This window comes from Cladophialophora bantiana, assembly GCF_000835475.1.
Source record: "Cladophialophora bantiana CBS 173.52 unplaced genomic scaffold supercont1.5, whole genome shotgun sequence".
Taxonomy (NCBI): Eukaryota; Fungi; Ascomycota; class Eurotiomycetes; order Chaetothyriales; family Herpotrichiellaceae; genus Cladophialophora; species Cladophialophora bantiana.
The window spans coordinates 93,199-109,377 of NW_015971579.1; the positions used below are offsets into that span (position 1 = coordinate 93,199).

Here is a 16,179-nt window from a genome sequence, read left to right on the forward strand (position 1 = left end):
TCTGTTGTAGTCTTTGTAAAACGAACATAAGCAGAATATGTGGCTGCCCCGGCCGGCTCAGCGATGGAATTGCCCTCCTCGGTCTCAATGAGGCTGGGCGCCGCGGTAATGATGGCGGGCCTCACAGCATGGACAATTGTTAAGGATGCCTATCAAGTCGAGAAAGGATAATATATATTGATATAAGCAGCGGCAGGAGAAACTGGCGGTCTTATGGTGCAGATGTGTAGGCACCTTAGGGGCTGCCGTTATAGGCACATTATCAACGGAACAGAAAACCGAGATTGCAAAGGAGCATGGGTGCGATCATGTGATCAACAGGAATAAAGCGTGCTGTCTGAGGTCCTGAAGTTGACCGGTGGGAAAGGTTGCCATGATGTGTTAAGTGGTATTAGAAAGTCCACATTTACCGATGACCTAGCAGCTACGCAGATAAATGGCACCCTGGTGTCATATGGCAACCGCAGCAGACCAGTAACTGACTTTAACCTTCTGAACCTGAGCAAGAAGAATGCGAAACTGGTCCGTCCAACTCTGGCAAACTATATCGCTAAAAGAGAGGAATTTATGGAAAGGATTTATGGAAAGAACTTCGCAACTGCTTGAGCTGTTAGACAAGAACAATATCTCTGTAACGATAGGAGGAGAAAGTCTTAACCGGCTGGCGAAGCGTACGATGATTTGACTAGCCAAAGGACGATCGGGAAGTTGATTGTGAAGGTAGATAGTTGAATATCTACAAAGACCTTTCGACAAAAGATCTTTTGAAGACAGCGAGAGCCGGAACCCAATTCGAGATTTGACATGTGCATTGCCTCTTTAAGGAACACTGTGTTCTCACGGCTCGCCAGGCCAGACTCTATCAGCCACATCCCGGACAAGTTTCAGCTTGGCCAGCATGTCGTCCCAGGTAATGGCATTACCACTGCTGTGGCTAGCGAAGCCACACTGAGGGCTTACGCCGAGCTGATTCAAAGCCTCCTTCTCGCTGCATCCCCGCCCCTTTGAGACCCACTTCGCAGCCTCATGAACTCTCGCAACAGTTTTGTCCAAGTCCTCTAGCTCCGGATACTTACTGCTCACAACACCAAGTATGACGTTTTTATTCGGGGGCAAGTATTGTAGGGGTGCAAATCCTCCAGCTCTCTCGGTGTCGAACTCCAAATAGAAAGTGTGTACTTGAAGGTTCTGCAAGAGCCGAATGGCTATACGGTCATAAGCTCCCTCGGTGAAATGTCGTGACTTGACAAAATTACCACGGCACAGGTGGACTCCAACGTGAAGATTCTCCGGACATTTGCTCATGATCCTGTTGTAAACATCAATGTACTTTTCGAATAGCTCATCTGCAGTGCACGTGTTGGCTTCATCATTGTCAAAGTTTTCAACCATCTTTGAATTGCAGAAGTCTGCCTCTGAAATTAGCGAATGAGCTGACAGCAGCTAGAGCGAAACTCACAGCAGATGTTGGGGTCGTCGATCTGCACATTGCGCAGACCCTGGTCATAAAGGACTTTAAGTTCCGTCTGAAAGGCCTGGATGACATCGACAAAATATTCGTCGTCGGACTTGTAAACGTCCTTGGGATAGGCCGAGCCCTCCTTGTAGCGAAGATGGTACCAGTTTGGAGCAGGAATGGTCAATTTGATATTTCCATGTTCCTCCTTAGGTAGAATATTTTGGAGATAATGGAGCTGCTCGATATGTGCCTTTGATGCCGCTGGGCCGTGCATGATCTTACCAACGCAGATGACAGTCTCACCTGGTTTGTGGTTTTTCTGGCAGTGCCCTCTGTTATCATCTATCCCGAGTCAAGAAAAGGATCAGCTATACCTCAAGAAATGCCGCCACATCGGGGATGTAGGGACGAAAAATATCTGGATCAGGTCCAACAACTTCTTTCATGCCCCCGAGATTGGGCCAGAAAGTACCCCAGAACATATGGCGACGATATTCGCCATCGTTGATTGCATGATACCCATAATCCTGCTGCAATTTGACGACCTCTATAATTGCCTTGTCTTCAACCTTGCGAAGCTCCTCATCCGACGCTTCTTTTTCGTTCCATGCGTGACGCGCTTGTAGTAGATATCGAGGTCGCAGAAAAGAGCCGACCTGCTCGACACGAAATGGTGGATTACGATGCGAGTGGGATACCATATTGAAGAGACTTTACGCGAACAGGCACCGGGCGAGGGAACGGACAGAGAGGTTGGAATCAAGATGTACACTTCTAGTAAGACAAGCTCATGATGGGGCTTTCCAACTTTGGGATCGAGGTTTTGTATATAGAGTCGCGGAAGCCACGTCATTCCCATTTTTCACCCACGAATCCAGATGCCCGACACAATCCGGAACTCTGCTCTATACTATCGGACATCGCGCGCCAGTACGTGTGGCACATGATACAGGCTAGGCTACCGCATCCAAGGTTCAAGGAGCTCAGTCTTCGCATCTAAATCGCACGTTCAGACTTGACTGGCACTTGCTGCGGATCCGGCAACCCCATTTATCCATTCCCCCCCGCCTCGTCTCCAGCCTACATCTATTCACCCTCCAGACTACTCCGTGCAGTGTTCTTTGGTTCAGGGGATAGCGGCAATCAACCCGCATCCGTTAAAAGGGCATCCGACGGATATAGGGTAGACCAGTAAAAGACAGGCGCAAAACAATTCGTCTAACCAACTGTCGAGAATGCTGTCGGGAGCCCGGCAAGCAATATCCAACTCTGTCCTGAACACGGGTCTAATTCCGTTACCAGACCTTTTTCGACCACCAGCAATACCCGCGTCTTGGGGCATTCTTTCGAAGGCCTCCGCAACCAGTATCCTGCGCCTCTTCATTCCACCGGCATGTTCGTGGAGCCTCTATCACCATGCCAGCGATCCCGTGACAAGTTTGGGCTATATAGAGGCGACAGAATAGGAACGCAGCTCTCGAAGGAATAACAAACAGTAAAGCAGGTTCCACATTAACTGCTAGATCTGTGTCGGTCCTCTGTGCTGCGGATACAACATGTCTACTTCATTCACCTCAATTCCCCTGGTAAACTTCGGGCATCTCAGAGACCCTGCGACCAAAAAAGCGGAGCTCGCAATTCTCCAAGACGCTGTATTCAATGTTGGATTCCTGTATTTGGTGAATACTGGCTTGGAGGTAAGTGGACAGTGTGGCTTTCGTACGAAGACCCATCTAAGACTTGAGAACAGTCTTTGATCGAGGAGGCACACGCGAGCCTACCAGAAGTGTTCTCGCTCTCCCCTGAACAGAAACGATCAGTTGAGATGCTGCAGTCTCCCCATTTCCTAGGCTATACTGGTCTGGGGACTGAGACAACGGCAAATCAGCGAGATATACGAGAGGTTCATTGCGCGCTTGCTCATACACAATTTAAACTGATTATTCTACAGCAGTTTGACTTCGGGACTCAATGCGAAGAATGGAACGAGGGGGATCCTTTCTGGCAGAGACTGGAAGGGCCTTCGCGATTTCCGAACGACCGCATTAGAGACCTTGTAGAGCGATATACCTCCGCTATGTCGGCCTTGGGCAGAGAATTTGTCCACTTTGTCGCAGAATGTCTCTCTCTGCCCGCTGATTCTTTCGATCAATTTCTCGGTAAGATGTCGAGGCTAAAGTTTGTGAAATATCCGTCCGCAACTCCAGGCTCACAAGGCGTCGGTCCCCACAAGGACTCCATTGGTTTCTTTACATTCCTTGCTCAAGACAGCGTCGGAGGGCTTCAAGTGTTAAACAAATCTGGTGTGTGGATTGATGCGACACCCATTCCTGGCAGTCTAGTAGTGAATGTGGCGCAAGGATTTGAAGCAATCACTGGCGGCGTCTGCAGCGGAACGACCCATCGCGTAGTGGTAAGACTACCCAGAATGCATTGAAGACCCCGCTGACCTATTCAGGCACCAACAGCGACAACCCGATACAGTATTCCCTTTTTCCAGGCTGTCAACTTAAATCTTCGGCTCGAAGAACTCAAGAAGTCAACCCAGGAGATTGTTGCAAAGATACCAGTTTCAGATGACAAGAAGAAGAGGGCAGTGGACGTACCCAGCGAGCTGATCTCGCCATTGTATGAATGTGTAAGATACAGCCTCTCGACCAATGGCCTGTTTGGGCAAGCAACTGATCGCATGGTAGTTTGGAGAAGCGCAACTGAGAAATCGGATACTTAGCCACCCTGATGTTGGCCAGAAGTGGTATCCGGACTTGTACCAAAAGTACTCGAAACAAGTGCTCGTGTGAGGTGTATGAGGAAAGAAGCTATCAAGATTGGCTCATTTTTTTGTTTTTGAAGGATTTATGACAGTATGCCAACTTGTGTTCTCCTTAAATTAGGGACCATTCATAGTGTAAAGCCCAACAGGATCAATCTGCGGCTGTGAAGTTTGGCAGACACTAAAAAAGGAAAGCAGAGCGTCCCAAATTGTAAACCGTTGTTCCCATGTCGAAAAATGAGACGCTAGATTCTCAGCTCGATTCTACCCACCACTGTGGGTTATTACAATTAAAGAGAGTGCATCAATTGGAATGCAATTGCAACTAGCTAGGACAGCACCATCCGGTCCCGTGTATCGATTACAGTTTGCAGCCGTTGCGGCATCCCTTCTATCCATTGGTTGGTAGTGAACTGGGCGCTATTGGTTTGGCATACTGTGCCATGACCACCAGCGTAATGTCCAGCAGGACGGCATCGCCAGGGATGGCATCTCCAGGAAAGCTTTAGGAATGGCTCCCCTGACACAGGCCGATTGTCTATATAAACAGAAGAGAACTCGCTGAAAGGCCAGATAGATGGACGCATCAGAGAACAGACCAATGCCCTCTATTTACGCCATCGACATGACACTTCTCAGTCTCACAGCTGTCCTCCTCTAGTACTGTATTTTTAAGCTATTGAGAATCTCTTGACTCAGCAACTGGATATATATATATCATCTGAGTCATCTTACTGTTTGTATTCGGTTTATAGTATCGACATAGCGGGCTTTTGTAGTTATTATCGGACTGCTGCCCACCGGTGAACTCTCCTCTCATCCTCCTTCCCTGGTTGTTTCTATACTGTACAGCGAAAGAGCAATAAGTTTCGTCTGGGCGGCGAGTAACGCATACACGTCCTTGCGATCCGTAGTCTAGATAAACCTCGTTGGAAAACCTAACGTTGTGCCAATCGCAAGGCTGTGGACGTAAAGCCAGCATTTGGACTACAAAGTGAACTCTTCGCTCTGCGATAGACGACTGAAGTGCAATGCGCTGACAGACTAGAGAGCGCTGATAGCCTTTCTCTTGTAGAGCATTTTGAAGAGTCCTCCCACAGACGTCTAGTCCTGCCTCAAGCGCTAGATTCTGCCACGACAAGGTGCGACTATCGTAGCCTCTTCGCCGGAGTATATGTTCCACAGCGCTAATATCTCTTTTAGTTAATATTTTCTTTCCACTACGAATTTTAACTCGAGTTGGACTATGACAAAGGCGCCGAGGGTCCGTTGATATGCAATTCGAAAACTGGTCGCTTACTGCAGGTTCTCGAGACAGAATAGGGCTCTCATCGACAGATGGTGGCCCCCAGGACTGAGATGTCGTCCATTGCGCGCGGCTTACGTGTACGCCCGTATACGCACTCTGTGTGGTGTATGCCAACGTGTCTGTGGGACATGAGCTATGGCAATATCGAAATCAGTGAGATAAATAACTTCCTCTATTAGATTCTTGTTTTACTAGTAAAATAGGATAGGGGGTGAAAATGCGTCGAAGCGCGCCCAGAAAGAATGCCTCAATTTCCCTTTCAGGGGCTTGCCAGGGCTAGGATAGTTATTCCTAAGTTTAACTAGTCTCGGAGTACCGCTTCCACACATCTCTCATGGGTCGAGCTTCCCCAGACATTGCTCAGTTGCAGACCCACGGATTCCAGCAACTCCCTGAAGTGAGACTCACTGCGTTCCATAGCCGAAAACAGTGCCAGCATGTTAATATCCTGTAAGCAGGGATAAAGTGCTGCACCCGTATCTGGTATCACCCAGTCATTGATCAACAACGTCGAATAACCCCTTGTCATGGCTGGAACAATGTTGCGAAGAATTTCCCGGACTCTTTCATCGTCCCAATCATGCAGAATGGACCTCATATAGTATACCCGCGCTCCTGTCCTGTCAGTCCTGTGCGGAGATTGCAAACATGCTGCGCCTCACCTTTGATGGGTTGGCCGGAGAAAAAGTTATGCCCGATTTTGGTAATTCCGTCAGTCTCGCTATAGGGAGATAGATCTACAACTTCAGGTAGATCCTCCAAGACCAACTTCCCCTTGGCGTGCGGGAACCGCTCCTTGAACTTCTTCAACTCGTGTCCTCGGCTACCGCCAATGTCAACGAGCAGCACGTCGCTAACACTTGGGTCGAAGCCCCCGATCACCGCCTCCTCTACTGGGTATATGTCGAACCAATCGGGCCGCCGATACCTCTGCACGGCCATCATATCATGGAACTGCTGCATCAATTTTGACTGCTTTGAGATCAGGGAGAAGAAGTCTGTGTCTTTTCCGTAGGTAAGCTCCCACACTCCAGGCCTTCCTAAGGGTATGTGGTGGTCTGTTTGGACCAGGTATTCTGGCAGATGAAGCACTGCCTTGCCTATCACATCCCACATGAATTTAGTCGCATTGGACATCTGGTTGTCGGCGGCAAGGTACGACGACATCGATGTTGATCGGTATGTTCGCGGTCCAACCTCTTCGAACAGCCTTAAGGCAACACAGGACCGCATGACGCGGACTGTTGAAGGTCAGCAAGGGCACTCGGCACATGTCCCAAGAGTTTCCTTATTACTGATCAGAGATTCCTCTGCACCAGTCTGCTGAGCCAATTCTTTCGCGGTGCGCTCATTACTTCGTGAGAGAATTCCGGGAATGTCGAGCTCCAGGGCAATTCTGACGACAGCGAATTCGTGAGGCTGCTTGCCCGTCAGCAGCGTGGCCATATATCCGGAATCGAACCTGAGACTCACACGAACCATGATCTCCCACACACGCTCTCCGGGCAGCTGAGCGGTGGCTACTGCATTGTTTAGAACGTCAAGCAAGGCAAGCCTCAATGGTTCATCCTCTGCACTTTCTCGAAGTACCTCCTGCAAGTGCTGTTTCAGCCTCTGAAAATTATGCTCCTGATGCGGAAGGCGTCCCATGTTGAACTGATCCGCATTCTGGTGACATGCAGTGTAGACTGATACAATTATGTATCACCTCTCCCTAGCTCACAAGACCACAAGCCTATGCCATGCCTCAAGCTCAAAAGCGAGATACTGCTCGTTTGGTAAAGCACAGATGCCGTACGGAAGGCAAAGAATCTCGGGGATGTCGCAATGGACCCCGAAACACCTGGGAAGAATCTGACATGGTCTGTGGCGCCGGTCGTTGGAAGAACCACAGTGGGCGGCTTCTGAAGAAGTCGGCGCCAATTGGTCCGCAACTTCCGACGGATATCGTTGAGCCAATCGAATAGGCCCAGAACTCACCCTTTCATTGCAGTCGAGACGAAATTGACCCCGTAGGAAGGCACCGTCTATGGGGCAGGGAAGGACGCGTGCCGAAAGAGTGCCTGAACGCGGCTTCTGTTCTCCTCTCCACTCACAGCTCTGCAATCCGGCAGAATGCCAAATGTCAGATGTATGAATTCCGGGCGCATTTTATGAAAGAATAGTACAGGATGGAAGGATGGGATGCAGACCGCTGCTGGCGAGTTCTGAAGATTTCCCCAGACTTGGCCCTGGGGCCCCTCGAGGTGGCGGGGGATATTTCCAGACCAAGCGGGCCCATAGTGCCGCACCGAGTAGCGGGGTTGACTGAGGAAGCTGAATGTCGACCCACTGCTTGCTGGCCTTGCCTTTTCCAACTCCTTCTGTCCTTGTCAACATTCAATGTGCCTTAAGTCTGACTGTCTGAATAGTTCATCCTACCTCGATGAGTCCTTCTCAAAGAGCCGCTGGCGCAAGGTCATCTGCCGCCTCAGGCCAGCACCCTGCACTCGTCCTCCAAGCCGGGGTCCTAGAAGATGCCCAACCTGTCAACTATAAGAAGCGCTCCCGCGCCTTGCGTGCGTGCGAGATGTGTCGTGATCGAAAATCGAAGGTATTTTCTGATGGTCCGCTGGCTTCTCTCGATCCAATTGCACCCATCCATCGGGACGAGAAGAAGTTCTTTGGCAGCCTCGATCTGACAATAGCTGACAATCACTCGCATAGTGTGACCAGCAATGTCCATGCTCTCACTGTGCATGTAAGTGGGTCTACAAGCTCTCGATGGCCACATGTGAACGAAAACTTGCAAATACTTATCACTCAATTGAGCAGACTACTCCCTGAAATGTGTGTATAGGCCCGGTGACGGCGTGCGACGGCGTAAAACACATGATGGAGGAACCGCGTCCAGCTCATCGTCCAAAAGGTCCGCATTCACTGCAACTTGCTGCCATCAGTGGCACTTGGGCCCTCCAATTGAGTCTAAGTCCCATCCGGGCGTTCAGGGTTTGAGTGACTGATTTTAAAAGCCCCGTTGCACGCCCTTCGCCACGGCCAATCCTCCAACGTCCGCCCAGGGTCTGCAACACCGAAAACATGGCGAATGGAGCATGCGCGGGAGGTGGATCTGACTTGCGGACTTTAACCTCAAATGGATTTCAAGAAGCGAATGCATCGTCCAAGGACGCACGGGGGACGCAGTCTGCAGCCGGGGTCGAGGATGAAGAATTCGAGCAATCTCGAATGCAAGAAGGTTCACAGTACCTTTTAATGCTGTCATGTTGAATAGCCGCTAACAGTCGCTCTATGACAGGAGACATCAGGAACGTCGGTACACCCAGCCTTGATGGGACCAACACTTACACGAACGGAACCGAGTTTTATGGCGGCTCGTCAAACTTGGCCTTCCTCGCAAAGCTGTTTTCGAAAGCCCGCAAGCGAGCAACTGCGATGTATCAGGTAGCCTCTCCAGGGGCAGCTACCCCTCTTATACCAGCAGAGGAATCCACTTCTCAGTTAAAACACCTCAATAACAACAGGTCCTCGCTTGTTGACCTCATGTACAGCGTTGACTATCACTCGCCTGCATTGCACGGTTCGACGCCGCCGAACCAAGGGTACATGGAAACGCCGAACGCACGTTTTGTCAGCCCCAGTATCAGAACCGTGAATCAAGCCTCGCCAGACTACAGTGCTAACCCGTTGATCAACGACAGCTTTATGCCGGCGGGCCCACCGAAGCAGACCCCAGTGATTGCGTCTGCGCTAGCGGCGCCCTTCGACACAGAGCTGGGCACAACAGAGGTAGAGAAAATCTTCATCGAAGCTTACTTCAACAATGTCCATTACATTCACCCCATGCTGATAGAAGAATCCTTCGAACAAGAGTGCCAGAGGCAGGTGTGGACCAATCAGCCTACCGCGGGTTGCAAAGGTCGCCGACCACAGTTTATGGCGTTGTACTATGCCGTAGTAGCGTTGGGTGCCATCAACAGCGGCCCTGATCAGGCTGCGTCCCTGGCAAAGCAATATCAAGATGCCGCCTTCTCTCGTGGACGCGGAAGGAACCCGATGCAATCCGCCTTGGGGTGGGCGAGTCATTACTTTGGTCTCGCAAAGCAAGCCTTGGGGGATATCATGGAGATATCCTCGCTTGAAACTTGTCAAACCTTGTTCATGATGGTGTGTCATGAGGCCGGCTATGCGCCTACAAGTGCTAACGGTTGGGTTAGACTGTATTCTGCCAAAACGCGCTCAAGCCACACGCCTGCTACATGTACAGTGGAAACGCTGTACGGACGGCAATAGCAATTGGCCTGGCCAACAATCCACGATATACCCACGCAGAAGAAGTCAAGCGCACGTGGTGGTGAGTCTCGCCTCATAAAATTGTTTATCAAAGGTCTGAATGATTTCATGAGGGCTTGACTGGCTTACCGAGGAAACAGGTGCATCTATTCACATGAAATGTATTGCGTCCCAACAAGATGCGACCACCAAGTTATACACGCTAACTTGCGCCCAGTGAGATGTGTTGCTCGTCTGGGCGGCTTGATTCTCTGATGGCTCCTGAGCATTATTCTCTACAAATACCAGACAACAATGTCAGCTATATCGCACCTACGCCATATCTGCAGGCTAACTTTGACCAGAGAGAGGCTGCAAAGAGCCCCGAAATCGCCATCATCCCTGCGATGGTCGACCTTGCCCGCATACTCAAGAAGGCCTCCACAGACATTTATTCAACATCTGGACGACGCTCGATGAACGAAATGTCGCGGATAGGGCTCGAACTCAACAAAGACATCGATCAGTGGAAGGCCAATTTACCTCCTTTCTTGAACTTCGACTTGGAATCCTTGGACGATCCAGTCTGGGCATACAAGCAGAAAGTGGTGCTGAAGATGCGTTCGTATCTGCACCACCCATCCCGCGTCGCCGACTGACTCCTCAGGTTTCTACAATGCCCGCATCCTTATTAACCGGCCCTTCGTTGTGGCTTCTGCGCCAGCTCGTGGCTTAGCCAGCTTCTCCTGTCACGTCGACATATGCCTTGACGCGGCCCGAAAAACTATATTGCTAATCCACAGTGCATTTGTCAACAGGATATATCTTCGAACGTGGTAGGCGTCTAGTATTTCCCTCCGGCATATTCTCGCACCATTGACGATATATCTAGGTGGTATTGCGCAACCTACACTCTCTACGCCAACATGATAATTCTTTACCTCGTGCTGATGGAGTTCCCTTCGGTGCGCGCCGAGGAGCTCATTGCGGATGTCGAAAAGAGTCTGAAAATCTACAACGCCATGAAAGAAGTCGTTGTAGCTCGAAGATGTGCCGAGTTGACTAAGGAAATGCTCACTGTAGCAAAGAGACATCAGCAAGAATTGCGGAGAAGGAAAGAGGTGCGTCGCGATGCGGTAGAAGTTTCGAGTCTTCCTCCACCTGATCGTGATCCTTGGAACGATGGCTCTCTCTCGACCGTTTTGAATCAGTCATTACCAGGCTGGGACAAGACTGCCAGCCTAGCGCATCTGTACGATCCCAGCGTTCTTGAGCAATTTGCATTGTCAGCCAACAGAGAAGCTGACGGGTCTGTCGACACTTTCATGGACTTCTCAACCGGCATTGGTGACGAAAGATCAATTACTGGTCCGATGTGGGGAATCTTCGAACCCTTCGAGGAGAACTGGTTGAGTGGAAATCAACCGGATAACTAGGCTTGAATCATATAGACCACGTCGAGGGTGACTCTAACTATGTTATAACCAAGATGGATCCTTCATGCTCTCTATTTTCGACTGAGGTAGGAACCCTTCCAACCCTGTGTCCCAAGGATATAGCAATCTTTCCTTGGCCCTACCACTGAGGACCTTAGATCTTGAAGATTCACTCTTGTTCCTTGCGTCCTGATCATACCTGTCGTAGTCATGACTGCCGCCAGGGTCGTCTTCAAGGTCTCTGTCAACTTCAATCCAGTGTTGATGGGCTCTCAGTTCGGTGACCACGTGTCATAGCGTTGAAATCGAAGCGGTGATCACGCTCAAGTTGGGTTTGCAGTAAAAGGTACGGGTAACGTTGGATCAATCTAGGGGTCATAAAGTTGATCGATTCTCAAGGATGGAGAGTTCTATCTGTGACATTAGAGGCCTTGAATATCAGCGATGGCCGCCGTACCAAGAGGCCTTCAGAATAGCTTAATCGGGTTAGTCCAATATGTAATAGCCCGCGGATTAGAAAATGATGAATGAATAGCTAAGATATGCTGTAACAAAAAGATTTCGCATGCCTTTGAAGGACCAGGGAGCCAATGTCTCTGACAACAAAGCTCCAAGCAGGTAACCCCCATCCCTAAACTAGAAGACTGGGGATATTCTGGCAGTGAAGATAAAGGTCGCCAGCAAATAAACGCCTCATGTGGCTGCACGAAACCAAAGGCTGTAAAAAAAAAAAAAGGTCGCATTTCAGGGTTGTCGAGCGATATAACCACCCACACCCACACCCACGCCCACACCCACAAGTGCGATATCCGTGCGGGAGAATCGTGATACTGCTGTCTCATGGTGGGCAACGGAGAGCAGGATGTTGGCCGATGGGAGCTAGTGGATTAGCGTGATGGATAGTCTGTTGCCTTGTTAGCTGCATCTCTGTGTTTCGATGGTTGTGTTGCCTCTGCAATGGCCGGGCTTGACGGACACGACATGAGATAGAACTCCACCTCCACCGTATTTGAAGAGTGAGAAGTTATTGGATTTGAAAGCAATTTGGTAGACCTGTTACCTTTCCTTATCTGGTTATTGGATCGGACTTAACCGTTGTAAGGTACTTTAAAGTTGATGTTCGATTGGGCTTATGGGATTTGTACCTCGTATGGATCCCACTCTCCGACGTCACACATCTTCTTACGTCCTTCATTCTTTCTCCCTCCCCCTACAGCCCAACTCGGCCACGGCTTGCTGAGTCTGGAGAATAAGAAACTCCCTACTCTATGTAATACCAAATGCACGGAGAGCTTGCCAACAAGCTTGTAAGTTTTTCATGCGCATCTCTCCTTGGCCCGACCGGGCTCTTTGTTTTGGCACTCAAGACGCGTTTTAATTCCCTTCGCTTTAACAGGTCCAACACGCAAAACGCACCCTCACGCTCCCGGCCCTGCCTCCCTATCAGACAGAACTCGTGCGCTCCGTGGTGCGCGAGGTGCGCGACCTCGACCGCGATGTGAGCCGGATTCTCGAGCCGTTTACCACAACCGCGTACGACGAGGAGGGGAACCCGTCGTCGCAGAGCACGTTCAATCCGACCGACCACCCGGCCACGGCGTGCGCGCTGCTGGTCGACCACCTGAGCATGAGGAGGGATAAGCGGTGTCTGCTCGCGTACCACCGGGTGCGGGCGGAGAAGTTGGAGGCCATGGTGTGGGACGGGCAGGACTTGGACGTTGTGGGACCGGGCGCCGACGCCAGTGCTAACGCCCCGAATACAAATCTTCGCGAGGACATCACAGTCGGGCCAGGGACGGGGACGCACAACTCGCTCTCGCCGGAGGAATCCTCGTATTTCCACGCCTACGTCGACTTCCTGTCGCAGTACAAAGGCCAGTGGACGGACGTCGACCTGACCGGCTCGCTCGAGCCGCCGCGCGACCTCTTCATCGACGTGCGGGTGCTCAAGGACGCGGGAGAGATCCAGACAGAGTACGGAGCCATCAATTTGACCAAGAACTCGCAGTTCTTTGTCCGGAAAGGAGACGTGGAGAGGTTGATCCAGGGCGGGTTCTTGAAACGGTTGAGCTGAGATGCATCGGATTGAGGAGAAAGGGTGGACGGGGTTGATGAGGCCTATGGTATGAGAAATGACTACGGCGCGACTAAACTACATGCTCATGATCCATCACATTTGCCTTGTGCCATGCTAATCCATACATACTTGTATCAGAATCTCCTAGTGGTATCATCTTCCCTTTAAAAGACTGGCCGGACTCAGCTAACCCATTGATACCTCACCGAGGTTCCATCTCCACAAGGTTTCGGAAAGTTGCACAGATCTATTGCCATTGCGGATCATCATCAATATCATTGTGAAGTGCTGCATGCTTGAAGATTCTGTCCTTCGCCGTATCGGCCTTTGCTCTTGGTCTCGCTCTCAAATCAGGCTGCTTGCTATAGTGAGGAGAGACAGGCCAGCAGCAAACACCACCACAGATTCCCAACTCATCGCACCAACGGCGGCCGCGACGTTGTTTGTCTGCGAAGTTGTAGGTGCAGTGGTGTTGGTTTCATTCGAGTTCCCCCCGGTGGTGGAGTCCTGGGTCATCATTTGAACGAAATTGCCGCAGTTCAACCTCGTCCCGTTGGCACTGTGCACCACCACACTCCTATTTCCGAAGAAGGCGGCGTTGCTGGGATCCGTGCTCACGTACAGATCGAGGTACATAGCCTGGAAAGTGCCCACCGCTTGCGAGTCGGCGGAAGCGGAGGAGGTGAGGTGGGAGGTGTTACCGTGCTTGCCGGAGAGGTCGCCTGGCTGGCAGGTCCACGGGGCAGTGGGATCACAGGCAGGGTCATCCTGTCGGCCAAACGGCGAGAGGTGACCGCCCGTGGCGGTGCAGTTTCCTGATGCGGGGACGGGGTATTCGTGGATATGGTATTCTGCGTTGGAGAGTTAGTCATCCTGTTGAACCCAGTGAGAACTCGGGCTCGGCCGGACAAGATGTGAGGGCTGTGAAGAATTTGATCGGGTTGCCAGACTCCAAGAGCCAGTGGGAACTCACTGAAAGGACCCTGCATCACGTCTGGGAAGTCGAAGAAATTGACGTTGAAGTTGACGCCAGTGCCGTTATCGTTGGATACCCCCGTGAGCTGGCCCTGGACAGGTCTATCGACTTGGAGAACTGCTTGGAAGGTGGTGCGGGAAGGATTGGCTTGAGTCACTGGGGCGTTGGTGCTGTTGCTCGTCTCCTGCGCAGTGACTGTAAGGACGAGGATGATGAGTTGGAAGAGCATATTCAAGAGATTCATTTTGCTGGACTGCACGAGCTGGTAGCAGTAGGTAGGAGAGCCCGTGTGGAGTCAGAATGTCGATGCAAGTGAGCAGCAGATCGGGCTTGAAGGCTTTGGAAATGTGAGGGTGGGTGGGAAGAAAATAGCACGAATGGAATAAATTGAGCAATGAAACGGTGGTGGTGTTGCAAAGAGAGGTGCAAGACGACGTCTTTATCGTCTCTGGTCAGTGATAGCTGGATTGAAGGTGGATTTGATGTGAAAGAAGGAGGAAGCGACGAAGCGTGTCAGCCCAGCAACCTGCAGGAATTTGGCTTGCGAAGAACTTTTGAATGTCACTGCAAATACCATCTCTCCCTCTGAAATGCTGGGAGACCGCCCACTTGAGCAACCACGTCACGCTTTCCGAATTGATGGGGCAAACATTGTTCACTCATGAGCAAAGCGGGAGAAGTCATGCCCTGGAGAGGCCGGAGAGAGGCGAAGAGACCGCTCCTTGCCCGGTCTGCGCGAGATGTCGCTCTCTTGTCACACAACTCGGGCCGGTTGCCAGAGAACATCACCATCATTCCAGATGTAACGGGAGCAAACACGGCGTTGGAGCTCTTATCCATAGTAACTCAATTTGTTTGCTCGATACAACCAGGTCGATATGGAATGGTTCACAGGCACGGTTCAAGCTCGGTTTCTTTTGTTCATGCTGACTTTGTTTCAGCTGCGCAAGCTCTGTACTTGATCCTCTCGTCCGATATTTTCTTTGCATGGCTCATTGTCCAGAGCCTCTCTTTACATGGCTGTCCGCACCGCACACTTAAAAGGCCTGATCTGCGCCTTGCTGACATCCCACGCCCCTCCCTTTGTGTACGGATCATTCTCCAAAAAGTCCCTGACCTCTTGCTCGGTATTTGCCTTGATCAACATGGCACTGCCCGTCATGTCCGGGGTCTCGCCCTCCGAAGGCTGTTTCGAAAGTGTTGCGCCGCCGAAGACCACGATCCCCGCGTCAATCTTGGGTTTCAGCTCTTGGAGGTGCTGAGGGCGCACCGCCAGCCTTTTTTCGAGGGCGTTGGAGTGATCGGGAATAATGACCAGCCATTCCTTTGTAGGGGCTGAAGAGGAAGCCATGTTTCTGGCAGATCTGAGGCTTTGTGGAGTGGTCGACGGATTTCGGTGCAGCGCTCGCGGTGTCGGAGGGAGACGTGAACAGGGCTGAGAAGGGGGAATGTAGACGCTTTTCAGAGAGTGCAGATGACGGTGACCGCGGAGCAATGTCGACATGAAGCTGAGAAATCAGAGCAATGGCTACCTGGGATCAGGAGTTGATCTGTCCAAGCAATATAATTCTACAGGTATGTGAGACCCAGGACGTTACCAGATCTACTGCGTACTCCGTAATCGGTCGAACTCTTCTCCACACCGAAGGGCGTGAAGCGGGGAAGAATTGCATGAGAGCCTCGTCGATCTTGTGGGGGCAGGAACGAGGCCAAGGATGCTAAGGAGGCTTCAGCCTTCTCACTTCGTCTACTATCTATTTCTGTCAAAAACCTCAAGTTGCTTGTCTTCTCGACTCATCACGCATCGGAAGAGGACCCTTGACCATCAAACCTGTCACACAAAGGACCCCGGGAGTTCAACCCCGACGTGCAGCTTCATC

The 16,179-nt window shown here is 51.0% G+C and overlaps 7 protein-coding genes across 7 annotated transcripts; 3 read left to right on the top strand and 4 right to left on the bottom strand.

Moving 5' to 3' along the window:
• Positions 1–837: 837 nt before the first annotated feature.
• On the bottom strand, positions 838–2,160 carry Z519_03621 (uncharacterized protein; the record flags this gene model as incomplete). The annotated part of the gene is made up of 3 exons (XM_016761371.1): positions 838–1,409; positions 1,460–1,778; positions 1,834–2,160. The coding sequence occupies 3 exons, from the start codon at positions 2,158–2,160 to the stop codon at positions 838–840; spliced, it is 1,218 nt and encodes a 405-aa protein (XP_016621709.1).
• An 855-nt stretch (positions 2,161–3,015) lies between these two features.
• Positions 3,016–4,260, top strand: Z519_03622 (uncharacterized protein; the record flags this gene model as incomplete). Its single annotated transcript, XM_016761372.1, has 5 exons — positions 3,016–3,156; positions 3,210–3,362; positions 3,411–3,872; positions 3,918–4,097; positions 4,156–4,260. 5 exons carry the CDS (start codon positions 3,016–3,018, stop codon positions 4,258–4,260), a joined length of 1,041 nt encoding a protein of 346 aa, XP_016621710.1.
• Positions 4,261–5,842: 1,582 nt separating this feature from the next.
• Positions 5,843–7,191, bottom strand: Z519_03623 (uncharacterized protein; the record flags this gene model as incomplete). The annotated part of the gene is made up of 4 exons (XM_016761373.1): positions 5,843–6,156; positions 6,204–6,782; positions 6,837–6,960; positions 7,015–7,191. 4 exons carry the CDS (start codon positions 7,189–7,191, stop codon positions 5,843–5,845), a joined length of 1,194 nt encoding a protein of 397 aa, XP_016621711.1.
• Positions 7,192–8,619: 1,428 nt separating this feature from the next.
• On the top strand, positions 8,620–11,246 carry Z519_03624 (uncharacterized protein; the record flags this gene model as incomplete). Its single annotated transcript, XM_016761374.1, has 7 exons — positions 8,620–8,776; positions 8,837–9,705; positions 9,756–9,892; positions 9,972–9,992; positions 10,049–10,431; positions 10,478–10,646; positions 10,703–11,246. 7 exons carry the CDS (start codon positions 8,620–8,622, stop codon positions 11,244–11,246), a joined length of 2,280 nt encoding a protein of 759 aa, XP_016621712.1.
• A 1,280-nt stretch (positions 11,247–12,526) lies between these two features.
• Positions 12,527–13,320, top strand: Z519_03625 (uncharacterized protein; the record flags this gene model as incomplete). Its single annotated transcript, XM_016761375.1, has 2 exons — positions 12,527–12,553; positions 12,643–13,320. The coding sequence occupies 2 exons, from the start codon at positions 12,527–12,529 to the stop codon at positions 13,318–13,320; spliced, it is 705 nt and encodes a 234-aa protein (XP_016621713.1).
• A 348-nt stretch (positions 13,321–13,668) lies between these two features.
• Z519_03626 (uncharacterized protein) lies at positions 13,669–14,543 on the bottom strand (the record flags this gene model as incomplete). Its single annotated transcript, XM_016761376.1, has 2 exons — positions 13,669–14,174; positions 14,297–14,543. 2 exons carry the CDS (start codon positions 14,541–14,543, stop codon positions 13,669–13,671), a joined length of 753 nt encoding a protein of 250 aa, XP_016621714.1.
• Positions 14,544–15,311: 768 nt separating this feature from the next.
• Z519_03627 (uncharacterized protein) lies at positions 15,312–15,650 on the bottom strand (the record flags this gene model as incomplete). The annotated part of the gene is made up of 1 exon (XM_016761377.1): positions 15,312–15,650. The coding sequence occupies one exon, from the start codon at positions 15,648–15,650 to the stop codon at positions 15,312–15,314; it is 339 nt and encodes a 112-aa protein (XP_016621715.1).
• Positions 15,651–16,179: the final 529 nt, after the last annotated feature.